The sequence below is a fragment of the Patella vulgata genome, chromosome 9 (assembly GCF_932274485.2).
Source record: "Patella vulgata chromosome 9, xgPatVulg1.2, whole genome shotgun sequence".
Classification (NCBI taxonomy): Eukaryota; Metazoa; Mollusca; class Gastropoda; family Patellidae; genus Patella; species Patella vulgata.
This window is the reverse complement of record NC_065887.2, coordinates 1668533-1695958: the sequence shown is the minus strand read 5'-3', so window position 1 is coordinate 1695958 and position 27426 is coordinate 1668533. Positions and strand designations below refer to the sequence as shown.

Genomic DNA, 27426 nt, shown 5'->3' with positions numbered 1-27426 from the left:
AGCGCCTCACTGTTGGCTTGTTTTTTTCTCAAGGGGGGTTGGATGGCCGAATGGTTAGCAAGTGTGCGCTGTATCATAAAGTCTGTCATTGAGTCAAATGACGTGGTTTCGATTCCCCGGTTGTACGTGACAAGGGGTAGGGTTGTCTGTCCAATCTCGTGGGTTTTCTCCGGGTGCTCCAGTTTCCTCCCACTGCTAAAGACCCCTACGCACAAGCGAATTATTGAATTAAAATTGAACCATATGTTAGTCCCAAAATGACCTAGTTTGTGTCGTGGGCGTTAAACCATATATCTCTCTCTCTCTCTCTCTCTCTCTCTCTCTCTCTCTCTTGCCTCAAATGTTATGTGAACTTTATTCACATGACCATAATCAATCCTCTACACCATTGGATGGTTGTGATTTTGAACGGGTTTAACTTAAAAATGGATAATTTGGTTTATTATCGTAAAACCAGTAGCAAAAACATTCGACACTACACTGTTCTTCAAACGGTCATAACAGTGCTCAGTATGAAGTAATTTGACTGAAATTTTCGACATATTTCCTTTCATTATCGATTTGTAAGTATTATAGCAAGAACTGTCAGCTCTTTATCTAAATCTTACATAATGAATCTTTAATTTCCAAATATTGTATTTTAGGCCTCAAAATCTGATATAGAATCTGCCGACGTTATCAGTGAAATAAGTCAGAAGTTGAACGGAGAATTAACGGAAGAACAGAAAAGGTTGGTTGAAGAACAGATGCGTCGACAAGAGGAATTGGAGAAGAAACAACGTGAAGACAAGCGTAAAATAGAAGATGAGATTGAATCGGAACTCAACAAGAATTCACAAAATATCACGGAACAGATCAACGAAGAAAAACAACTGGTGAGTTAAAAAAAACAAAATAAAAAACTGATCATCTTTGGAGGGTTTGTTAATCATGTGCAAACTACAATAGGCTGAACCACAATGGCGTGCAAGTAAAAGATCTCTTGGCAGGTTGAATTTGATATAAGACTAGGCAATTGCGCTGCTGTCCGGGCAAAATTTCCGTCAGCACGCTGTATTATGTAAGACTGTTCTCATTAGCAGAACAGTAGGACATTAAACCTCATTTTATTTCAATAGGGAACACATTGAATCTCTAAAAGGATAGTGAGTCCAAGAATGGTTCATTTCTATTTGGTACTTACAAAAATATGATGAATTCAAAATTGTCTGCAGACGATATATAGAATATTATCAACACAAGCCAGGACCATTTATGAGTTTTGCTGAAGTCTTGTGCAATCACAATAATTGGACATAAATTTTATTCTTCTTTTTAGGCGTTGGATGCTCATCAAGCGAAGTTTGAACGAGATATTTTAATACGTGGAGACAAATTGTCCGAAGAAGAATATAAACGATTGATGCGTCAACACAAAGAAGAGAAGGCAGCCATTGAAAGAAATCTGAACACGGAAAGAGAAAGACAAAATCAAAACCTCAAACAAAAGGTTCGTTAAATCTCTGTCTCGTAAAAATCACAATATGTTTGAGTGCAAAATATCCCTGTTGTTCAACAATATCCTTCCACAAATTCAAATACTTCTTTAAGGTTGTTTGTAATCATTTGAGAGATTTTGAATCCCTAACGAACTTCAATCTTGTGAATTTTTAATCTGCAGACGCCAGCACCATCTCTAAGTGTTTGGGTAAAATCTGTGCCTCTCAGACAGTTTGGGGGTGGGGCGGAGGGGAGGCTCCATTTCAGTTTTCATGGGTTGTACCGTTAGAATGTATAACTTGTGTATTTTTTAGTTGGCTGAACGAAGGAGAGCAAAAGAAGCATTGATAAACGAAGAGAACCAACGTAAAATGGTGGACGAATTGAATCAGCAACAAATAGAACGAGATCAACTTAACGAGAAAATATCAAAAGATGTGGAAAATAAAACATTAGCTCAGAACATCCAGGTATGTTTCCTTGTACACAAGTTTGACATATCTTTTAGATCAAAAGGTCTGTTATTGAGTCAAGTGGTTTGGTTTTGATTACCCATTTGATGTGACAAGGAGTAAGATCGCCTGTCCAACCTCATGGGTTTTCTCAGGTTCCCTCCCATCGTTAAAGATTCCTACGCGCAAGCGAATTATTGAAATAAAGAATCATGTGTTAGTCCTGAAATGACCTAATTTGCTTCAGATTTTCATTAGATTTGAATCCAGTCTGCTGTTTAACATCCTTCGGTGATTAAACTCCAAAATGGATAATCAAGACTTTTTTTTAAATTTCGTCACATCAACAATGACAATCAAGACTACAGGGTTTTTAAAAATGAGTATTTCTCAGCTTAGACTGAAGTAATATGACTGAAATTTTCAGAATATTCCCGTTACATTATCTAGTTTTTAACTATACTATTCAAAAAAAGTAGGGGATATTTGATTTTTAAGTGTTATTAAAGTCACCTAATGAAACTGACGAAGAAACAAATGACAAAATGAAATGAAGTTCACATTCATCGATTTATTCCAAATGATCGTTAGACTAAGTAAGGCACAGACTGACCATTATAAGGGTAAAATGATACCCGGGGTCAAACAGCAAAGTTACCACAGCATCACAACCAAGTCAGTAACGGGTAAATCCTCCTCTGTTTGCCAAACAAGCATTGATCCGACGTGGCATACTCCTAATGAGACGTCTAAGGTCATTTTGGTCCAGATTGTCCCATTCCTGTTGCAACGCAGCAGCAAGTTCTTGGACATTGGCAGGACGTTGTTGACGTTGACGTAACCTCTGTCCAAGCATGTCCCAGACATGCTCGATGGGGGAGAGGTCGAGACTCAGTGCTGGCCAAGGTAATGTGGTGATGTTCTGTTGTTGGAGGTAACCTGTAACGATCCTGGCCCTGTGACATCTTGCGTTGTCATCCTGGAAGATGAAACGGCGGCCATGACGTCGTGCGAACGGCACAACATGGACTGCCAAGATGTTGTCCCGGTAGTACTGGCCTGTAACACGCCCTGCAACAACATGTAAAGCCGTTCTTCCAGCAACAGTGATGCCTCCCCACACCATAACAGAACCACCCCCAAATCGATCATGTCTGATGATACGGATAAATCGATCCTGGGGTTGTGTTGTCGACCTGAGCGTGGTCTGTCCTGTACAGATTGTGTATCACGGTATCTGGACCATAGCCTGCTTATGACAGACTGAGAAACATTCATCGTCCGCGCCACAACCGCCTGTGTTGTGCCGATCTGTAGCATGCCAAGGGCACGTAACCTTTCATTTTGGGTAAGCCGACGCATATCAAAATTTGTTTTCTGGTCACTAAAACAATTAAACTGATGTTTCCACCCTGGAATTCAATGCCACAATGACTGTAACATTCAAAGTCAGAGTCGTGCAAATCTTGGGTTGGACCCCCATGATGATCCCAAGCATCACCTGCATTCCATGCGGTAGCTATTGGTGCGTTTGGGCGTCACATGTAACTGGAAATGTTTCTTCTGTTAGGTTCTATAGTGACTTTTTTCGTAGTCATTTGCATATTTTAGTATTATGCCCCCAAAATCAAATATCCGCTACTTTTTTTGAATAGTATATTATAGAGAGAACTGTCAGCTCTTTATCTAATCTCCCATAATGCTCCTTTCAGTTTTCACACATTGCCTATGATTTTATGATCTATACAATTTAAATGATATTTAAAATATTTTCTAGGGCAAAGATGGTCATAAAGCCGAGAACATGATTTACAGTGTGTTACGTCAACGCCACATGAAGGAGGCAATACATCTAGAAGAACAGTTAGCCAGAGAAAGGGAGGCTACTCTAAAACAGAGTGTAGCAGAATTAGAAGAGAACAGAGAATCTGAACGAGAAAGATTGGTACAATCACTTGAACAGGTGAGAATAAATCGATCTGATTTGACTTGACGTTACACTTTACGTCTGCTTCCATCTAAGATGATGTCACAGACAAATTCAATCTGATAAAGTGTCGTTTATTTTATTGTTCGGGCGGTTGGGTGGCCAAATGGTTTCAATCAGACACTTGTATGTGACAAGGAGTATGGTCACCTGTTAAACCTCATGGGTTTTCTCCGGTTCCTCCGGTTTCTTCTCACTGCTAAAGACACATACACACAAGCGAATTATTTAAATTAAATTCCTATGTTATTCCCAAAATGACCTAGTTTGTGTTGAGTGGACGTTTAACCCCATTTCTCTCTCTCTTTCTGTTATACTGGGATGGGGGAGAAGTGGTTTAAGTGTGCGATTTAGAATTTCCATGCACGTTTGTAGTTTGGTAGCCATTCCTGTATGACTTGGGTGTGATCTAACCCCATTGTGGGTTTCCTCCCCATGTTAAACATCCTGTGCATAATCAGGGTATGGAAAAAAAGATAGGTGTTAGTTCCAGAATGATCTTGTTTTGTTTCCATTATATTATTTCCTTAAAGATGGGTTCCCAGAAAAGTATTTATCGGGTGATTATTTCCAATAAAAGTATGGCAATTTTGGTATATATGGAAAGTAGAGATATCCAATCTTACTAGAAAAATACTGGATTCCCCGAAAAACACTCATGGAGCGTATACAGGACAAAAATGTAGGGGTTCCCCTAATCAACAGCACGACGATTAGGAACTTCTGCACGCATGATGTCAAAGGTCACAAGCGAACATTGAGCGCTTGATGTACAAGTTGATAAACTTTATGAAGAGTTAGACGTACAATACTTTCTGAGATAAAAATGACGGAAAAAGACGCGGGTAGTGGATAATCCGAGAATTTAATTAGGATTCGATATTTGTAATAAATAGTAAGCGATTAAAGACAACATCGTCTTATGTATGCAATGAATTCTCCTCTGACTCCCAAGACGTGACGTAAACATGACCTGGTTTTAGCAATGCATTCCTTTGCAATTACAATGTTTGAGAAGGATTTGAAGCATAATTATGACAAATTAATTAGTTTGAATATGTTTTTGGTCCATATATACCATTAAATCACCCAGTTTGTACGCGGGAACCCATCTTTAAGAATTACTGTCACCACTTGTTTATGAATTAAGAATTACCATCACAACTTCCTTTTGAATAAAGAATTATTTATTGTAGGAATTAATGGAGTTGGTGGCCAATGCTGGTTCGATGTCTGAAGATGAACTTGAAGGGAAAAAATTACAGTTGAAACAACAACACAAGGTATCTGATTATTTCTATCGGTCTCTTTATATGGGCATGGGGATGAGGCCGGGGGGAGCCGTGTCTTCACTAAAGTTTCCTATTTACAACCACCATATGTTTGGTGCAATATAGCCCGGTTGGAGCTGAGAAGCCATGATACCCTATTTCATTCATTCATTGAATCACAGAATTGGAGGGATTGGGCCACATTCTGAACTAAAAATAATCTTCGACAGGTTACTAACAAATGATCGGTCTAGTCTCAAATTAATGTTGATCGAGTCATCCAGTGTTTATAAACCCAGTGAAAATGTATCTATTATTTTTGCAATTTGTTTGTGAAAAGGACAGGAAAATGTAAAAGTGAAAATAGTTTTGTAGCCCAAATTGTAGAAATTTTGTGGATTCCAATTGGTAGAAATTTTGTGGATTCCAATTGGTAGAAGGTGATGTTCAATGAATGAAACAATCATCTAAATTTCATGATGAGTCACTGTAAATGAGAAGGACTTGGAAGCCATATCAATTTCTTACATTTATTGTGTAGTTTAAAAGCATAATAATAATCTATCTATTGTTTGTCTTTTGGGAGTTGTAGAGTACACTAGGGGATGCCCCGGGGATGAAATTTGGGGTGTAATTGTAGCTTGACATGGTGGTGTTAAACTATACACTTCTAGTTTTGGAGTTATACTATTGAATTGACTCTATCCATGCAAGGTCGAGTAAACAGCTCATTTAACAGGCTTCATTTTTTGTTTCTAGATATTTTTGGATCTTTTAATTTGACTGCTTACTTTTATTTAAATTTATAGTTTGAGGCCCACAATATCTTGTAAAATTGTATTTATTTCAGAAATTATTGAACGAATTTGATAATTTGACCAAAGATATGGTCATCCAGACAGAAAAGGACACAATGAAACAAATAGAGATAAGGCAAACCCACAAACGTCTGGATATGAAAGACAAACAGCTTCAGGAAATTGCTAATGCTATGAAAGAGTTCTCTCCCGTGGATGAATTAAAACAGCAATATGAAGATGAGGCTAGAAAAAGTCGAGAAGAGGCTAAGAAATATCGTGAAGAAGTTTTACAGAAAATGGAGGCCGATTTACAAAAACAGAAAGAAGAACAAAGAGCACAAGAAGAAGAGAAACGCCGTCTGATGAAAGAACAATTAGAGTAAGTAGAGCGAACAACATGGTGGTTGACCTTGACAACCAAGGAGGATACTCGGTCAAACATTAACAAATTGTATTCTCTCCTCTATTCCTTTAAAAGTGTCGCAAATGATTAAATATGATAATTTTGGGCGACAAGTCATACTAAACTAAATACAATTCGGTCTTGACCAATCAGCACAGTTGAAACGATTCTTTATGTCTCGATTCTGCTCACACCACATTAGCCCAGTCGGTGCAGAAAAGTAGGACGTTAAACCCCATTTCATTTTATCTCAACTTATGTGTCGGATGGTTTGTTGCCATAGTTACGGTACTAAAGTGGTCCTAGTGCTAACGTGGTTTTGAATCCCCGGTTGTACGTGACAAGGAGTAGGGTCGCCTGTCCAAACTCATGGGTTTTCCCCCAGATCCTCCGGTTTCCTCCCACTGCTAAAGACCCCTATGCGCAACCGAATTATTGTAATAAAATTAAACCATGTTAGTCCCGAAATGACTTTGTGGCGAGTGGACGTTAAACCTCATTTCTCTCTCTCTCTCTCTCCTAGTGCTAAACTGTTATATTTTATTTTTTTTAATTTTTAGAAAAGTGGAGAAAGAACTGGAAGAGGAACATAAGCGTGAAATGGAACGACAGAAAGAAAGAGAAGCTGAAAAATTACGAATTAAAAAACAACAGATTGAAGAACGCAACAGAAAACAAAGAGAAGAGATCAGCCAATCAGATGCTAGCCAGGCTGAAAAAGATAGACTTCTTCGTGAACATTCTATGAACATCGAAAAACTGAATAAAAACCTTCAAGAGGAACAAAACCGAAGCCAAGATACTCTTAAAGCGAAACTTGAAGCTCGTAGAAAACGAAAGCATGACATGGAAGTCGCAAAATTAGAAAAACAAACTCTGTTGGACACAAATCAGGATAAAGAAGCAGAATTAAGGAGAAAACAAGCTGAAGAAAGGTTACAGAGTTCACCACTAGAGGGCAGTAAGAGTGTTAAACCGTCTGCTCCTGTTGTCAATAGTAACCTGATGTCATCTGGTAATATGGAACAAGATTGGGTGAATCTATTAATGTCTTCTCCTCTGTTTAAACAGATCAATGATTTGGAAGCCATGTTGAATGATAATCAAGCTTCAACTCTTCCCACTGATAAAATACAAGGTACGTGATATTTTATTTTGTCTGCAGATGTTAAACTTCCATAAGACGGACATGTTGGCTCAGTGATTAGAGTGCTGACTCAGTAACCAAGAGGTTGGAGGCTCGATCATAGTGTTGGTCATAGAAGTTCCTCAGGATATTTCAGTTGGTCTAGTACTTCAGATGGGACAACAAAAACAAGGTCCCATCCCATGTACACTAGTCTTATTCGTGCAGAAAAGTAGAACGTAAAACTGCATTTCATTTTATCGACAAACGAGTTTCTATCAAATACAGTGGTGATAATTTGTATTCCTTTCTAAATGAGTGGCAGGGAATCTTTGCTTTATGTTTCTTCTGACAATTGTTAACGGGACAAAGAGACTGTGGTGGGGTGGGGGATGGCTGAATGGTTAGCACGTGCGCGCGCTGTATCATAAGGTCTGTCATTGAGTCAACTGGTGGGGTTTCGATTCCCCGGTTGTACGTGACAAGGAGTAGGGTCGCCTGTCAATCCTTGTGGGTTTTCGCCGGGTCCTCCGGTTTCCTCCCAATGCTAAAGACCCCTACGTGCAAGCGAATTATTGAATTAAAATTGAACCATGTGTTAGTCCCGAAAAGACAGAGTTTATGTTAAGTGGACGTTAAACCCCATTGCTCTATCTCTCTATTTGATAATTTGTAAATTTGAAATGATTTATTTTATTTCAGGGGGAGATTACTCTAGATCGTATATAGATGTTAAAGATGCTCAGTGGATGTGTGGAGGTAAATTAGAACCAACAGATATCAACAACATCTCAGCCAGTCAATTTGTTATATACAGGTTCGTATTTCTCTTTTCTTCTATTTACTTATTATTATTATTCAGGCGTGGTTTCCCCTTGTCAGTGGTGCAGGACGGAAGGACCTGACAAGGACAACTGTCTAGTCGTTTGGGATGAAAAACTAATATTCTGTGTCCCCATTCCATTGGCGTGCACTTAAAAGATCCCTTGGCAATTAGAAGTCGATATGAGAGTAGGTTGTAGTGCTGCTTCCTAGGCAAAATTTCCCTTAAAGCACGCTGTATGGCGTATGCCAGTCTTCATTAACCCAGTTCGAAGCATTTCATTTCATTTACTTATTTTTTAAAATCACTGATTCACACTAAAATGTACTGCAATTTATTTTATTAAGAAAACAAAATCAAAATATCAACAGTAGGTGAAATCAAAAAACAACGAAAAAAGAGGCCCAACCAACCAAAGATTTTCCTCTGTGTCTGCCAAATGTTGGCAAATCTTCAATTCATCACATCTGATACATATATGGACTGATTTTCCTTTTAGAAATTCAACCTTCACAATATTGTAATTTTCCAGGGATTCCACAATCCCTCAGTCGACAACCGGAAACTTGTTTAATTAAGTTGTAATTCTATTCACACTAACTCGGTTATTGGGACTGACAGGACTTTGTTAGGACTGTATTTCGTGTCATGCGATTGCCATTCTGTCAATTTGGAACGTTCTGGCCTGACAATAAAGTATCCTGGGAGTTGGATACCCGAATGGTTAGCACATGCGCATATTATCATAAATTCTGTCATTAAGTCAGTTGGCGAGGTTTCGATTCTCAGGTTGTACGTGACAAGGAGTAGGGTCGCTTGTCCAACCTCATGGGGCTTCTCCGGGTCCCCCGGTTTCCTCCCACTGCTAAAGACCCCTACGTGCAAACCAATTATTGCAATAAAATTGATCCATATGTTTTACGCAAAATGAACTAGTTTGTGTCGAGTGGAAGTTAAACCCTATTTCTCACTCTCTCTCATAGTAATTTCTACTGCGAACGAGTTTGGTAAAATGATTGCATGTGAAGAGGGAATTAATTTATTGTCTCACACTCATCTTGTTTCATAGCGTAAAAGATCGTTTATGTTATTTTGCTTGATTTTATTTTCAGATTTGGTGTATTCATTGTACGTCTGCTACATGATGCCATCAATACTCCTGATGTAACTCTACTCCTTGCTTCTAATCTCCCTAACAACAATTACCATAACAACGCATACCGTAACTCAGTTTATTACGAACATGCTAAAAAGATTTTATTTATACGAAAAGAGAGAATGGAATCTATTGGTGAATTTGTAATAGTAGTCCTTCATTCATTGGCTCATATCAAGATTGGTGATTTGACCAACGATGGCGACGCCCTCTTCTTACGAGAATTCTACAAGGTAATACAATGCTTCAGTTTATTCCCTTTCTCTTTAATTTTCTCAGGGAGTGTTGGCTGGACGAATGGTTTAACGTGTGCAATATAGATGATAAGGTCTGTCATTGGTTCATGTGGCGTGATTTTGATTCGGCGCTTCTAAGTGAAAAGGAGTAGGGTTGCCTGTCAAACCGTGTGGGTTTTCTACGTGTCCTCCGGTTTCCTCCCACAGCTAAAGACCCCTACACGCAAGCAAATTATTGAAATAAAATTGAACAATTTGTTAGTCCCAAAATGACAGTTTGTTTCAAGTAAACATTAAACCATCTCGCTTGAATTAGAAGTTTGTCATTTCAGGACTAACATAGGCTACAATTTTATTTCTATAATTCCCTTGCGTGTATGGGTCTTTAGCAGTGGTAGAAAACTCACGTTTGATAGGCCACCCTACTACTTGTCACATACAAACTTGGAATCGAAACCCTTCATTTTGTGTAGAACAGAACCATTATGCATAGATGGAATTATTTCTTCTTGGAGACTAAAGGGAGATAACCATGTTTCGAATAATATGATTCATGTATAAGAATATTTATCAATGATTTCTGAAGTTCATTTCAAGTATATCATTATTCTATTCAACTCTTATTCTACTTGTTTCTAATTATGGTAGACCAATAAGTATTCTATCAAAAATATGTTTGACATATAGATACCATCTGATGCAATTTTTGTTGACTTATCGGACAGACTAGTATAAAAACAATAAAGACGAGGGCGTAAAATCAAATAACTAGACACCCCTTTGCTTGTCACCCCTGCAGGAGTTACCCCTGTCAAATGGGAAGAGATTCTTCTTCACCTATGTCAGGATTCGAACTCAAGCTATCGCCAGTTGATAGTCCTGGGGCCTAATTCATGAAACATTAAACTAACTTAAGATGCAGCCTTTTGATTGGACAAGACGTTATATTCAAAGTACCAATTGTAGCTCTGGACCAATGAAAAGTCTGAATTATTTTAGTTTTAAGTGTTTTGTGAATAGAGCCCAAACACCCTTACCACTCAAATACAAGAACCCTGGGGTTTTTTTGTGTATGGTGTAAAAGTCTATGATGGGTCATTTCTTCTAGAATATTTGGCCTTATGGAAATTTGCCTGACCTTATATTATTTTTAAGTGTGTTTTTATTCTGGATGCCTTCAAGCTGATTGGATGACACTCCTTTCATTACAACAACATATCTCTATTTCTGTTTCTATTGCAAGAAGTAAAATTATTTTTTCTATTTGTCAGTGTCTACGAGTCGTTTGTCAGGATATGTTCTTCTCTCGTTCCAACAACACCTCCTCTCTACCATCAGTCTCTCCAACAACTGATGGGCGTGGTCTGCTAGAACAGGCCTTTACAGGAACACGAACACCAGATGACAAGTTGAATGTAATTGGTGAATTGGTTGATATGAAGGTAGATGGACCAACCAGATTAGACTTCTCACATCAGGTAAAAATAAAAGTTTAAAGGTCACAGTACTTAAAATCTATTTCTTCACAGAAAATATTGAGATTTAAGCCTGCGGTAATTGTTTTAGGGTACTGGTTAAAGTTCCTTGATTACATTTACAGCTATGGAAATATTCTCTCTTACTTAAAACCGTCATTTTCTTTTTCGTACAATGTTCAATATTTTGGCACTTAATCCATGCTAGAATGTACTTTTGTAGATTATGTAAAGATGCCTTCCCATGTACCAACTGTGTGATTTGATGATATTTTTGAACTAAAAACATATTCGAGCAAATTTATCTTTCAAAAGTTTGCTTCAAATCCTTTTCAAAAAATTTTAATTGAAATGAAATTTCCCCAAGCTATGAAGATGTATTTTAAGCAGCCATGTTTATCATGTGACTTGATTGTTATTTACACCAGCCAAGCTGAGGGAAGATCCATTTTCAGCGATTATTTGTATTTGATCACTGTCCATTTACCTTAGATATTGAAAGTCTAACTAAATTCTTAGATTATCCTGTGCCCGCTTCTTTTTCCATTATTTAATTGCAGAGGTGTAAATTTAATATAGCCCGGTTGGTGTTGATGTGCCATGAACAACATATTCAATTAAAACGATGTGATATAATTTAATATTATTTAATATAAATCAATTTTTACTTACAGCGAATGAGTCAGCGTGTCTATGGTTACGAGAGTATGGCAAGTAATGCACGATTACGTCAATATCTCGCATCAAAGGGAGGTTACCTAACATCTGGAGATTTTATAAGTAGCCGAATGTCGGAGTTACGTGGACAGACTAGTCCAACATCTACTCCTAAATCAAGGTACACAGATTTTATATCATAGATTCATTATAAATTATCATTTTATGTTTAAGGCTTATCTACGTTCGTAGAGAAACTGTTTTATTACCATTTATCAAACACCCTTTTAAAGACCCGTGGGAGTTGACGTCGGGTATATTTTATTTACTTAAAGGGCATTATGGGAGATTAGATAACGAGTTGACAGTTCTCCCTATAATAGTTGGGGGGTTGGATGGCCGAATGGTTAGCATGTGCGCGCTGTATCATAAGGTCTGTCATTGAGTCAACTGGCGTAGTTTTGATTCCCCGGTTGTACGTGACAAGGTGTAGGGTCGTCTGTTCAACCTCGTAGGTTATTTCCGGGTCCTTTGGTTTCCTCCCATTGCTAAAGATCCTTACGTGCAAGCGAATTATTGAAGTGGAATTGAACCATGTGTTAGCCCCACACATTAAAGTGGACGTTAAAGAATGGATGCTGTAAAGGGAATATGCTGGAAATTTCAGTCAAATTGCTCCAGTCGGAAGCGAGATGTTAGCTTTTAATTTTTAGGCTATCCTTCATCATCATTACTAAAGACGGTACAATAAAAAAATGTCTAATAGTTTTATAACATTTCAGGCCTAAAGAAAGACCTGCAATAGGCAGATTTAGCTCTTGCATAATGTATGTTTAACAATATGTGATGATTGTTTTCAGCCCAACTCATAGAGTCAAGGGTTTGGTGAATCTACCTGCTACTCCTAGAGATCTCCTAGATTCCCAGATTGTTCGACTTCAGACACGAGCTGATGATCTAAACATTCAACTCTCTCAGGTAAATCTTAGATTTTAAGGGACAAATTTTGGTCTTTGAGGGGCAAAGTAATAACAGCTATAAAATTGCTAGTTTTAAATTGCTTTCTTAGGTAAATTTTTGTTTTTAAGTGGGCAAAGTGAAATCAGCTTTCCTAAGCAAATTTCAAGTTTATTGGGGGCAAAGTGAAAACATGTTTCTTGTCTGGCTTCCTAGTTTGTATCTCCGCTGGGGAGGGGAGGGTGGATGGCTGAACTGTTAGTGCATGCGCGCTGTATCATAAGGTCTGTCATTGAGTCAACTGGTGTGGTTTCGAATCCCTGGTTGTACGTGACAAGGAGTAGGTTTGCCTGTCCAACCTCGTGGGTTTTCTCCAGGTCCTCCGGTTTCCTCCCACTGCTAAAGACCCCTACGCGCAAGCGAATTATTGAAATAAAATTGAACCATTTGTTAGTCCTGAAATGACCTGGTTTGTGTCGAGTGGACGTTAAACCCATTTCTCTTTCTCCATTTATCACTAAACTTTTAATTTCTATTTTAGGTTTTGAAGTCGGAATCGGCTGTTCGAGATAGTTTGAAGAATCTCTCGGAAGGAAAAGACAGCGAAAAAATCGAGACATTAAGAAAACAAACTGTGACCTTGGCATCACAACGTACTGACCTTTTAAAACAGTTAGCGACTATCGAAACAGAAATGAGACAAAAAGAAAAGACCATGAAATCCAAGAAGTAAATTGAACAAAGTGCTTATTCATTTCCATAAACTTTTATTAAAATGAATTGATTTGTTTGTATATATATATATATATTTATGTACATATTAAAGATGCATGTATGCAAGATTTAGATAAAGAGATGGTCGTTCTTGCTATAATAGTTCAAAAATGAATAATGAATATATTGAAAATTTCATTCAAGTTACTTTATTCTGGGTGAACTTATCTCTGTTTGAAATATAGCAAAGCTCGTTCATTATCTTTGCAAGGTACTTTGCGACTGAGACTTGGCCTCCATTGTCCATTTTATCATTAATTTTTTAAATCATGTGGATGTTTAAATCCATTTAAATCACGACCATCCGATGATCTAGGGACTTGATTATAGGCTTGTCGTGTTAATAAATGTCTAAATCCTAGTTTATATAACATTTGAAGCCACATATAAAAACCTGTAATAGACAGATTAAGCTCTTGCATAATGCATCTTTAATGAGAATGACGACATTATTTAAATGGAGGTTTATAAAGTGCCTATTTTATTGAGCAATACTGTGATATTAACATGTATTTTATATTTCACGTTTGTTTTTCATATAAAAAAAAAAATTAATATTTAATTTATTTCTCCTCTGTTAAATATTTTTTAGTGATTTGTTTTAAATGAAAATATCTCCTCCTGTGGTCAGTCTCTGACCTTTGACCTGGCTTGTTGACCTCTGACCTGGTTTGTTGACCTTTGACTGAGGAGGAAAATCTGAATCACTTTATTTTTGAATTGTATTTAAAAGACACTTTCACCTTCCTATAGTCGTGGGGTTGGGATTTCGAGGGGCCTCATAAGTGTTCACTTCCCTATAGTCACGGGGGTTGGGAAGGGGCCGTGTAAGTGAAATAGCCTAGTGCCCGCTTTCATCTAAATCTAGCGATGAAACAGATAATTAAATCAAATGTTTATAATTTTTATTTTTGTATAATTTTATATATGTTGATATTTATTCTGATATATAACCTGCACCTCAGTAATTTACCGATATATGTATATTATTTCACAGTGTGTGGAACTTTGGGCCTTTGCAATTATTTACTATTGTTTTCAAATGTTTATATAATTACTCTGAGATGCAATTGTTTGAAAATATACATATTTTCTCGTCCATTTAAAATGTAGCTTTTATACTTTATGTAAATATATTTTATATAAGTTGTAATAATTGTAAAAGTTCAAGAACATACTTTTTTCCGTCCAGGTGACTTATTTGTTCCTGTTATACAGTATTCCGTCCATTTCTATTCCAAATTTTAACGTAAGGCCTTAAAAAAAATATTCTGATTCTCAGATACTCTTGCATCACTTAAAGGACAATATTGGTGTCAGTCATTATCACTTTTGAATTGTCAGATATCCTCTCACAGTCTCACCTAACAACTTTTGCTCTTCGAAGGAATTATTAGTGAGCAGAAATTCGCCCGCGTAACTGTTATCACTCGTCACTTCAGTCATTCATATAGAAGGATAACTTGTGTTTTCCTTCTGTGTTCGTCACTTCCTTTTGTAGAAATCTTGATTACGCATCTATCGTAGCAATGATCTCTGTTAAAATTATATTTGGAAAGCGTTAACCAGTTCTATCACACATGTGATAATGACTGACACCAATAATGTCCTTTAAAAAGGGCGACATGACCTGTTTTATTTCAAAAAATAAAAACAGTTACATTAATTACCACAGATAAATGTTTTACTTCAGTTACAGGAAGTAAAAATTTGAAGTGCATGAGACCCTGTTGATACCACTTAAGTTTATGTATTCAAGATACATAAACAACCATTACATAAAATCGATTAATACATAATTGAAGTACAGCAAGAATTTTCGTTCACAGTAAAATTCTATTCCTAAATTTGGAATATTGGCTGCACGCAGACGAGACTTTCACAATGGCGGGTCATTTCAAATGAATTTTGATTGTGCTAAATTCTACATGAAAATAGTGTTGGATTATTATAAATTTGTGTTGGATCGGATGTGGCAAGAAATGATTTCTTTTGGCAAACAAAGAAGAATCATGGTGAAAAATAGACTGTAAGGATTCTAAAATAGCCTTAGAATCAAGATGGGGGAAAAGCCTTATTTTCATATGAGATAAAATGTAGTCCCTTGAAATGTGATGTGAGAATTCATTTAGCCCAGTAGTAACTTGATCCTTTTAACAAAATAAAAACACAAAAATAAAAACCTTCATTCCACATTGGAGTGTTTGAAGGGATTATCTGAGAAGCGGAATATTTTTTTTGTTTTTTTTATATTATATATCTCTATATTGTTAAACGTTAAATTAGTAATCTGTTCCGTCCATTGTTTTTTCCAGGAGTGATTATTTTTCATTCATTTAGTTATTTTGATTCAACTCAAGACCACAGGTGCTTATTAAATGGAAAAATCTGTTTCAGAAATAGACCGAAGCTAAATATTATGCCTGAAGTCGATTATTTTCATATACCCTAAACAAGATAATTAAATTGAAGGGACAAATAACCGGTTCGAATATTCTCGAACCACCTAACAGTAGAAATACTTCAGGTAGGAAACCACAAATCCACCTCCCTTATCTTTAATTTTTTTCCATTATCAATTTTGTTCCGCCAACAGCGTTATACATGTTCGTTTTCTAGGATCATTGCAGTTTCTAACACAATTAACTGTATCCAACACAAAATATTATTTTGTAATAAAATGATTTCATGGGTTTTTTTTATCTTTTGACCGAGATTTTCTATTTTACAATCGCCTTTGCGTAAGATTGTTGATCAAAAAGCCTTGAATCTGTGAAGCTTTAAATAAATTGTGATATTTCTTTATGAAGTTGTATAGTTTATGTCATTGATGTTGTAAATACCGAGACTGACCTACATATGTATTATTTATAAAACCTGATACTATGTGAATCAAACTATAATAAATATTATATTTCTATTCTCATGGCTTTTCTTTTATGTAAATATCCCGTCGCAAGATGGGGGGTTGGATGGCTGAATGGTTAGCGTGCGCGCGCTGTATCATAAAGTCTGTCATTGAGTCGACTGGCGTGGTTTCAAATCCCCGGTTGTACGTGACAAGGGGTAGGGTCGCCTGTCCAACCTCGTGGGTTTTCTCCGGTTTCCTCCCACTGCTCAAGACCCCTACGCGCAAGCGAATTATTGAAATAAAATTAAACCATATGTTAGTCCCAAAATGACCTAGTTTGTGTCGAGTGGACGTTAAACCCCATTTCTCTCTCTCCCGTCACAAGATCAATGTGCAGCCAGTGTTTTATTCATGAGTAAGACGCTGGCTCACTAGCTGGGAGGTCGCAGATTCGCTGACTAGTGTTGGCCGAGAAAGTTCATTGGGATTTTCAGGGTGGTGTCCCCTTCTCAGTGGTGCAGGATGGAGGGTCTGACAAGGACAGCTGTCTAGTCGTTCAGATGGGACAAAAAAGCAGTTGGAATTCGATGTAAGAGTAGTCCACAGTGCTGCAGTCCTGGCTAAATAGCACACTGTATGGCATATGCCTGTCTTCATTTGCCCAGTAGGAGTTAAACACCATTTCATTTTTATTCTACATTAAAACAAGAAGAATATATTTATAATTTTCTAGATGATTTATTTTAATCTAGTACAAGTCAAGCTTTCACCAGAACCATTTATAATATAACAATTTAAAACAAATAATACAGATTATCTTTACAAAAACTATCGGGAAAACAATCTTAAAACCTTCCACTACCTAGGTCTGGTAGAGGTGTCAAGAATTCATTGATAATAAAAAAGATTGGTTGCCAGGAATTGAAACAGGATTTCAACAAATAGGTAATTCTGGAACTAACATGTTTCATTATACTACTGGAGGTTTCTTCCAACTGCTCAAGTCTGATGTTCACAAACAATGGAAATAAACGAAATACCATGTCAATCCGAAAATGACCTAATTTATGTTTATGTTAGACCTCATTTCAGTGTAAATAGCAACATACATACAGATGTTTTCACACCCCCATATATCAACTATTGATTGTAATGGTTGATATTTTTGTAAAGATAATTAAATGATAGGATATATTCCTATAAAGATATAAACACATGCTACTAGCACTATCACAATATTACAAACACAAAATGAAAACAATATATTAAAATAGGTGGTCCACATTGGTTCGAACCGGGTGTTGGTCGCGAAACTTTCACAGGATATCCCAGCCTGATTTCCCATTGTCGTTTGTATAGGAAGGTACTCAATGATTGGCATACATGTAAAATAACCCTTGACAATTTAAATTTGCCAGTCTTGATTACCCAGCAAGGTGCAGAAAAATAGGACGTTAAAATTATTTAATTATTCTGAACCCTGTTCCGACTCTTTACGTTTTTTTTTTGTTTGTTTTTTTTTAACACTGTAGTCTTGTATGCCTAATGATCATAACTAAAAGACATAAATGAATTACAAATTTAATGTCAAATCACATTTCTGTACAAGTGACTAAAATGGTGGACCATCTTTTTTAATATTCATTCATTATAATATATATACATTATATCACCTTTATACTGATAAATCATTACAAAATCCTTGCCATTCTCGCACAATATTTTACCATAAAAACATAAGCCTCAGCTCCATTCTAATGAATCAAACTCATGCCACATTTTGACAAGTTCTACATTAAAAAAACATGCCATTCCAAACACAGTATTTTTTTTTTATACTCGACAATGCGAACTCAATTCGACCTCTAGCCACTTCCCTCATGCAAAAAATGATTCTACAAAAATGAAGAAATGTAACTGGTTAACAAATAATAAAGCAAGTTGACAGACTATCCTTTGAAATTCTAATTTAATGACATCTAAATTGACCAAGAGCTAGGAGCAGTTAAGAGTAGCAAGATGGCTGAAACAAGTAAAACAGTGTTACATGTACACATACATTGTGTCAGTACCTGTACAACGAAAGAAACTTAAACATTCTGATTAAAATACAGATCTATTTTTCGTTTTAATTCATACTTTTGATGGGCTACACTACATGAAGATCTGACTAGTTGTAGTGGGAGTTCACGTCAGGGGTCATACAAGCGACTTTTGACACTATGATGTCAGACATTTGATTAACAAATCAGCATTGAGGTTTCTTGTAGGATACCCACAGTTCCATGCATCCCAGGCCAAGAACTCACTACAACAGACTGTTTCATTGACTAATCCCTCACTTCATCTAGAACGCAGGTTATATAACAACTCTTCCAGATCCTAGTGTAGTAAAGACAAGTAAAACGAATCTTTGAACTGTAACAAACGAAACGAAATAGGATCTGTGTTTTAATCAGATTGAAACTTAAAGGGCTGCAAATTTATGTAAAATATTAATTGATTTAGAAGAAGTGTGTCTTCCTCTTCGGGTTATATTGTTTGTGGATAAAATAAATAATCTATTTACATATTCTACAGTTGGCTGGCAACACTAACATTTAATACAGTTAGCACTAAAATCAATCAAACTAAAAATAATTTTTATAACCATTAAAATGTTAAAATTAGCAAAAGAACAATTAACTTTATATTAAAAATGCATTATGTAAGATTTAGATAAAGAGCCAGTCGTTCTTGCTATAATAGTTCAAAAACAGATAATGAAAAATTACTTGTTCTGAGCAAAGTTATCCCTGTTTGATGTTTTGACAAGATGTGGCATACATGTAGATTGTCTATTTTCATAGCAACGGTACTTGTTAATCAAGACTCAGCCTAGATTCACCATTTCTTTAATTAAATCATCATATGACAATTGTTTTTTAATCCAATTAGATCTCCACCATCCAATAGTCTGGAGAGTTGATTATCGCCTTGTCATATTAACAGATGTCTAAATAATAACTTAATAACATTTGAAGCTGAAGAAACAACCTGCAATCAGTCACTTTAACTCTTACATAATGCATCTTTAACTTTGTAAATAATGAAAGACAAGATTTAATAAAGTTTAAAAGACAAAAAAAAAAAAATCTGAATTCCTGTAACAAAAAATAATGTAAATATTTTTTTGAGGGTTTTTTTTGTGAATAAATACATTTAAAAACGAACAACAATAAATATAATAGCTACATGTAATTAATCAATTATACAATAATTAATCAATCATATTTTCTCAAAATTAACAACTTTCTATTTTCTCCTGCAAGAATGCAACACCTGAAGTCTCATGTAGGAATCCCTAACAAACTACAATATTGTAATAGATGGTTTTCTATCTCTTTAATACATGTAAGAATATCAGTCCAAATGTGCTTCAATTTGTTTCAGTATATACAAAGATATGTTAATTTAATCGATCTATGCTGCTGGCTACATGTACTAATTTATGGATCAAGTATCGAAGAACATGATATGACTTTAAGAAAAGTGTTTGAAAGAACACAAGAGTTTAACCTGCCATAAGCCTGTCGCCATTTTGTTGTTCGTGAAGATAAAATTGATAGGTCTGTTATAAATCCAATTGAATCCGAACCAGGTGAATATTTAAGAGTCGGTATTTTGATTTGATTTTCCTAATTAAATTTTAAATAATCAATCCTAGTACATATCAGAGTGGACGAAGCCGTAATAAATTTTATATTTTAGCGAAATATGGAAATGACACAATAGAACTTTAAACAAACGTACATGCCGGTTGTACACGTTTATTACACTATAATTATTTGCAATATGTATCATGTAGGTATGCTTTGTATTGTTTGACTGTAAATCACCTTTACATATTGTATCCTACCCTTAAAGGGCGCTCGATGCAATAAAACTCTATTCTATTCTTCATTGTATACTGTTTATAAAGGGTAAAATATTAAATTTCCGGGTCAAACTTTCAACCCTTTGAAAAATAAATTATTATTGTTGCCAACATGTGGGGAGTTATTATTGAATATATGTTACACTGTACAAGGAACTTCTAAATTATATTTAATAATTAACCCACTAATATACAGTATTGTTCATACTTAACCCACTAATATAAGTAATTTATCAAAAGTTTGAATGGCATTTAGTAATTGAACTAGAGTATACAGGTCACAATTCTATGGAATACAATTACTGCTTTTTACTGAGCGACGTTTCGACTAGGCTTCTCTAGTCATTATCAAACAATGATAAAATATGAAAATATGACAGGACAATATATACATGTACACATCAATACTTAGTTAATGCTGACCAACCCCTTAATGATGTACTGTTTATTACTGAGCGACGTTCCAACTGGTTATTATCAAGCAATGATATCCCGTTTATTACTAAGCAATGTTTCATTATCAAGCAGGGTTCAGTTATAGACAGTAATTGTATTCTATAGACTTGTGACCTATGTATAATATATATTTATATACACGATATAAGAAACAGGCATTAAACTACGAATAAATCAATCAGATTAAAATACACATCAATATTTACTTTCATTTTTTATACTTTCCATGGCCTACACTACATGAAGATCTGACCAGTTGTAGTAAAAGGTCACGTCAGGTGTCATACAAGCAGCTTTTGACCTTATGACGTCAAGACATTGTTCACCCAAAGTTCCGTGCACCTCACCCCAAAAATTTGCCACAACAGACCGTTTCATTGGCTTATCCCTCACATCATCCAGAACGCAGGTTATATAACAACTCTTTCGGATCCTAGCGTAGTAAAGACAAGTAAAACGAAATTTTGAACTATAAAAAACGAAACGAAATAGGATCTGTGTTTTAATCTGATTGATAATAAATTCAATATGGCAGTATAAACTATGGCAGTGACGTTAACTGGTCATATCGTATCTATATTCAACCTAATATACATAAACAAAATCTATCAACATTCGCAAATTATGTTTAATGTCACTCCCTTAACATACCAGGTGATTTAAGGTTACGTAATCAGGGTTAGGGTTAGTTTTAGGGTTGTGCATATATTGGAAGTTAAGATAGGGAGTGACATCAACCATGACTGCCCAACATTCCTCAGATAATCAACGTCACAATATTATAATTTAAAACACAAATCATTAAGTACAAGGTTACTTGATAATCAAGTCAACTAAAGTCAGTTTCTCTATCATCCAGTAGAGACTATTACACAATCAACTTTAAATGAAGTATTTTTGTGAACACGTCCAACCATTTCGTATGAAGGGCTACAGCATACAGATTACCGGGTATTACGAACAACAAAATGTCATCCAGTAGGCCTTCTGTTGACAAAATGTTATTTAATAAGCTTACTGTAGTCAAAATGTCACCCAGTAGGCCTTACTGTATTGACAAAAGTACATCCTAAAGACCGACTGTAAGAAAATATCACATTGTTTGAAAAATAAGGCAATTAAATGTTTGATAATCAAGACTACATAACTGTAGTTTCTTTTATATCTAGTAGATTATTCAATAATCTAATAAATCAACAAATGGCTTTACAGTTGTCGGGATTTCATCCCAATAGTTTGAATAAACTGAAGAGCACCGTTTAATCAATCCTCAAGCACAGAATGTTTTCTCTTCAAGGGAGACGACTCTAGATTTGGAAGGTTGGATATCTTCGGTTTTGGTGGGGTAAATTCAAAGTCCTTTTTCTTTTCTGGTGTATTTGGTGCCGTCACAAGCAGATTCATGAGAACGTCTATATCACTAATAGGTAGAGCATGACATCCGCTGTATAAAATAAGGGCCGCTTGAATGGACAGGACGCGTTCATGATTCTTGGCACCGTCAAACAAATCCCAATAAACACTATGTTCCCAGATGTGTTTGATCAAACATACTTTAGACTTGTACAGCTTTCCTAAAATGATAAAAATTAAATGAAATTAAAAGGTGTTTAACATCCATTACAGCATCGACTTCGCTAATGAAGACAGGTATATGCACTACAGCCTACTCTTATGGGGGATTGGGTGGCCAAATGTGGTTAACGCCTGCAGGCTGTATCATAATGTCTGTCATTGAGTCAACTGTAAAGATACATTATGGGAGATTAGATAAAGAGCTGGCAGTTCTCACTATAACTAGATAATGTAAAGGCAATTTGCTGAAAATTTCATTCAAATTGATCCACTATGAACCAAGAACTAAGCAATTGAAATTTCCTCCTAGCCTCGATCATCATTACCAAAGTCAGTACAATAAACAGCTAAGTCTCGATTATCCATTTAATTGTTAAATCATGAAGGAAAGTCATGTAGTGAATCGGCTCATAATCCACTAAAGATTGCAGGCTAGCGATGCCATCTAGAGTTGATTATGATCTGGATAGGTTAATTAATGTTTAATTAATAATTTATGTAACAATTTCAGGCCTAAAGAAAAACCTGCAATAGACAGATTTAGCTCTTGTATAATGTATGTTTAATGGAAAGTTCTGGGTCCATGGCATACGTGACACTAAACTTTATCAAACAGAAAACAATTGTTAATGGGATATCAATCACTGATTTTATCCTAAAAGGACAGGGTTTTGACAAGTATCCTCTCATTTACCGGGGTACTTAATGAAACTAAGAGAATACTAGTCGAAACATCTTGCTTTTAGAATAAAACCAGTGATTGATATTCCATAAAAATTGTGTTCCTCAATCGCTAAATGTCACTTAAAGATTAAGTGTATCACTAGTATCAACTTGGACTCCATCAGTTTTCAAAGACGAGTATAGAATGAATAATCTAGACTCTGGCTATAGTTATTTTAAATTATATATCATTAATAATTAGTTTCATCATGGACCTTATCTTACAAGATCCATGGTTTCATTTCATTTTTCTGAAATGGTTTCCGAAGTGGGGTGGTCTGACAATAATAATTGAGGGACGAAGTCCCGAAAACGAAGCGTCGCACAGCGACGTGAGAGCATATTGCTGGAGACGCCACAGGCGCACGAAGCTTCCGGCGTGGGGTTTTGGAAAATTTTGAAACTTTGATGTGGTTTTTTGCATTTTTAAGTAACCCAAAACCCTCCTGCTATCACGAAAGAAAAGCTGACCATGACTCACCACTCATGTTTATGTTATCCATTACGAGAACAATACCAGTTATAATTATTATAAACTAGCAGGATACCCGGCTTCGCTCGGGGTTCACAACTTCGAAACCGGAAGTAGTAGACTAACGCCACCTGGCCTACGTTACTCCCCGGTCCGAGATACCCCTATACCCCAAACTTCAGACTCAGGGCAGACCTTGTGTAGCTGCCAACCCCAAAAAGACCGGGTTCGCTCGAGGGTCATAACTCCGAAACCGGAAGTGGTAGACTAACGCCACCTGGCCTATGTTACTCCACGATCCGAGCTACTCCTATACCCCAAATTTCAGACTCGGGGTAGACCTAGTGTAGCCGCCAACCCCGAACAGACAGACTTTGCTTGGGGTTCATAACTCCGAAACCGGAAGTGGTAGACTAACGCCACCTGGCCTATGTTACTACCCGGTCCAAGCTACCCCTATACCCCAAATTTCAGACTCGGGGCAGACCTAGTGTAGCCGCCAACCCCGAAAAGACAGACTTCGCTCGGGGGTCATAACTCCGAAACCGAAAGTGGTAGACTAACGCCACCTGGCCTATGTTACTCCCCGGTCCGAGCTACACCTATACCCCAAATTTCAGACTCAGGGCAGACCTAGTGTAGCCGCCAACCCCGAACAGACCGGCTTCGCTCGGGGGTCATAACTCCGAAACCGGAAGTGGTAGACTAACGCCACCTGGCCTATGTTACTCCCCGGTCCAAGCTACCCCTATACCCCAAATTTCAGTCTCGGGGCAGACCTAGTGTAGCCGCCAACCCGAACAGACCGGCTTTGCTCGGGGGTCATAACTCCGAAACCGGAAGAGGTAGACTAACGCCACCTGGCCTATGTTACTACCCGGTCCAAGCTACCCCTATACCCCAAATTTCAGACTCGGGGCAGATGTAGCCGCCAACCCCAAACAGACAGACTTCGCTCGGGGGTCAAAACTCCGAAACCGAAAGTGGTAGACTAACGCCACCTGGCCTATGTTACTCCCCGGTCCAAGCTACACCTATACTCTAAATTTCAGACTCGGGGCAGACCTAGTGTAGCCGCCAAACCTGAACAGACCGGCTTCGCTCTGGGGTCACAACTCCGAAACCGGAAGACTAACGCCACCTGGCCTATGCTACTCCTCGGTGCGAGCTACCCTATACCCCAAATTTCAGACTCGGGGCAGATGTAGCCGCCAACCCCGAACAGACAGACTTCGCTCGGGGGTCATAACTCCGAAACCGAAAGTGGTAGACTAACGCCACCTGGCCTATGTTACTCCCCGGTCCGAGCTACACCTATACCCCAAATTTCAGACTCAGGGCAGACCTAGTGTAGCCGCCAACCCCGAACAGACCGGCTTCGCTCGGGGGTCATAACTCCGAAACCGGAAGAGGTAGACTAACGCCACCTGGCCTATGTTACTACCCGGTCCAAGCTACCCCTATACCCCAAATTTCAGACTCGGGGCAGATGTAGCCGCCAACCCCAAACAGACAGACTTCGCTCGGGGGTCAAAACTCCGAAACCGAAAGTGGTAGACTAACGCCACCTGGCCTATGTTACTACCCGGTCCAAGCTACCCCTATACCCCAAATTTCAGACTCGGGGCAGATGTAGCCGCCAACCCCAAACAGACAGACTTCGCTCGGGGGTCAAAACTCCGAAACCGAAAGTGGTAGACTAACGCCACCTGGCCTATGTTACTCCCCGGTCCGAGCTACACCTATACTCTAAATTTCAGACTCGGGGCAGACCTAGTGTAGCCGCCAAACCTGAACAGACCGGCTTCGCTCTGGGGTCATAACTCCGAAACCGGTCCGAGCTACCCCTATACCCCAAATTTCAGACTCGGGGCAGACCTAGTGTAGCCGCCAACCCCGAACAGACAGACTTCGCTCGGGGGTCATAACTCCGAAACCGAAAGTGGTAGACTAACGCCACCTGGCCTATGTTACTCCCCGGTCCGAGCTACACCTATACTCCAAATTTCAGACTCGGGGCAGACCTAGTGTAGCCGCCAAACCCGAACAGACCGGCTTCGCTCGGGGATCATAACTCCGAAACCGGTCCGAGCTACCCCTATACCCCAAATTTCAGACTCGGGGCAGACCTAGTGTAGCTGCCAACCCCGAACAGACAGACAGACAAACGACAGTCACAAATATTAGTATAGATGTAGAATGGGACAAAATAATGAATATATATTTTTTTTTTTTGCAAAAAAAAAGTGGGGGGGGCTAAAGCCCCCCCGTTCCGCGGCCCCTGTTATAGAATGAATAATCTAGACTCTGGCTGTCTGGCTACAGTTATTTTAAGTTATATATCATTAATATTATATAATTAGTTTCATCATGGACCTTATGTATTATATATATACAAGATCCATGGTTTCATTTCATTTTTCTGAAATGGTCTCTTTTTAAGTTTAATTTGGCTAATCTAGTACAAGTTATAACTATAACCATTTTATTTATTAGTTGTCATATTCTCTATGAAATATAATTATAGTACCCTGCTTAAAAAATTAAAAAAAAAAAAAAAGCAACAAGGAAAAGTTTTATTTCCCCACACTTCAATCTAAGACTTCGGGTTTCTCGCTGTTAAAAATAATATTAGCCTAGATTTATTGTTCTATTCTAAGAAGATGAAGTTTGGTAGAAGAAACAAAAGATGACGGGGGCTTTGACGATCTTTAACGAAAACATAAAGTTGGTATATATTAACCTATAACACCTCCCTCTATTTGGAAATGTTAATTAATCGATTAATTAAACAAATTAGTGATCAATACTCACCGCAAACACTGCAATTAACACCTCCTCCGTAATCCACGTAACTTCTTAGAATACCAATAACATCGCTCAGTTCTAGTTCTCTCGGGCCTCTTCCACCGCTGTCATAGTGCTTAGGGGCTTCAAATCGGGTCCGTTTTGGCCTGGATTGAAAGTCGGAGAGGTGAGACGAATGGATGCTAGTCAAAACCATGGTGACAGTGCCAAATTAAATCGAAAATAACAAATTTTCTGCACCTGTCTAACTATTGTTGTCAACCATTATACACCTATAACCCGCTCTCTGTACTCTAAACCAATCAGAACTCCGCTCATTCATAACTTAAACCTATCAAAACAGTCAATTAGCCATTCTCGCGGGAACTACTGTCAAAACAGCGCATGTCTGACCCCAGTTAACCCTCTTTTCCCGCCATTTACCGTTATCTTGCTACTAAAAATAGAAGTTCGTAATGTATATCATACTCGATTAACCAGATTCTAATTTACTCGATCTACCAGTCACAGTTACAATGACATTTTATCTACTGGCGTGTAAAATAATTACTGGTCAGTAGTGGTCAGAATTTATATTTATCTATAAAAAAATATATTTTCGTGGAAATATTATTTTTAGTATATGACATTAAAAATTGTTTTCCTAGACCAGAATATTTAGATATTATATGAAACTATTCTGTAAAAAAATGGATATATGACTTGAGAATTTCTGAAATAAGTCAGTAAAATCCAGGCAAAGTTGAATTTATTTATACTCCTAGATGTCAGAATGTCTATTCCAATGTCTATTATGTTTTTTTTTTTGTTTTTTTTTTTGGAAATTCAGGAATAGGAAACTGTCAAAATGTAATATTTATAAATATGGTAGAGAGAGAGAATCGCCACAAACTAGGTCATTTCGGGACTATCATAAGGTTAAATTTTATTTTCATAATTCACTTGTGCATAGGGGTCTTTAATTAGCAGTGGGAGGAAACCAGAGGACCCTAGAGAAAACCAACGATGTTGGACAGACGACCCTACTCC

The 27426-nt window shown here is 37.3% G+C and overlaps 1 protein-coding gene across 1 annotated transcript in view; it reads left to right on the top strand.

Moving 5' to 3' along the window:
- LOC126832468 (uncharacterized) overlaps positions 1 to 16516 on the top strand; it is a 135437-nt gene extending 118921 nt beyond the window's left edge. Inside the window, exons 128-140 of the mRNA XM_056103230.1 lie at positions 645 to 875; positions 1319 to 1489; positions 1794 to 1949; positions 3709 to 3894; positions 5115 to 5201; positions 6040 to 6368; positions 6953 to 7530; positions 8221 to 8335; positions 9454 to 9730; positions 11005 to 11211; positions 11883 to 12046; positions 12726 to 12843; positions 13364 to 16516. Coding sequence (XP_055959205.1) covers positions 645 to 875; positions 1319 to 1489; positions 1794 to 1949; positions 3709 to 3894; positions 5115 to 5201; positions 6040 to 6368; positions 6953 to 7530; positions 8221 to 8335; positions 9454 to 9730; positions 11005 to 11211; positions 11883 to 12046; positions 12726 to 12843; positions 13364 to 13555 — 2811 coding nt within the window. The 3' untranslated portion in view covers positions 13556 to 16516. The remainder of the gene's footprint in view (positions 1 to 644; positions 876 to 1318; positions 1490 to 1793; positions 1950 to 3708; positions 3895 to 5114; positions 5202 to 6039; positions 6369 to 6952; positions 7531 to 8220; positions 8336 to 9453; positions 9731 to 11004; positions 11212 to 11882; positions 12047 to 12725; positions 12844 to 13363) is intronic.
- Positions 16517 to 27426: the final 10910 nt, after the last annotated feature.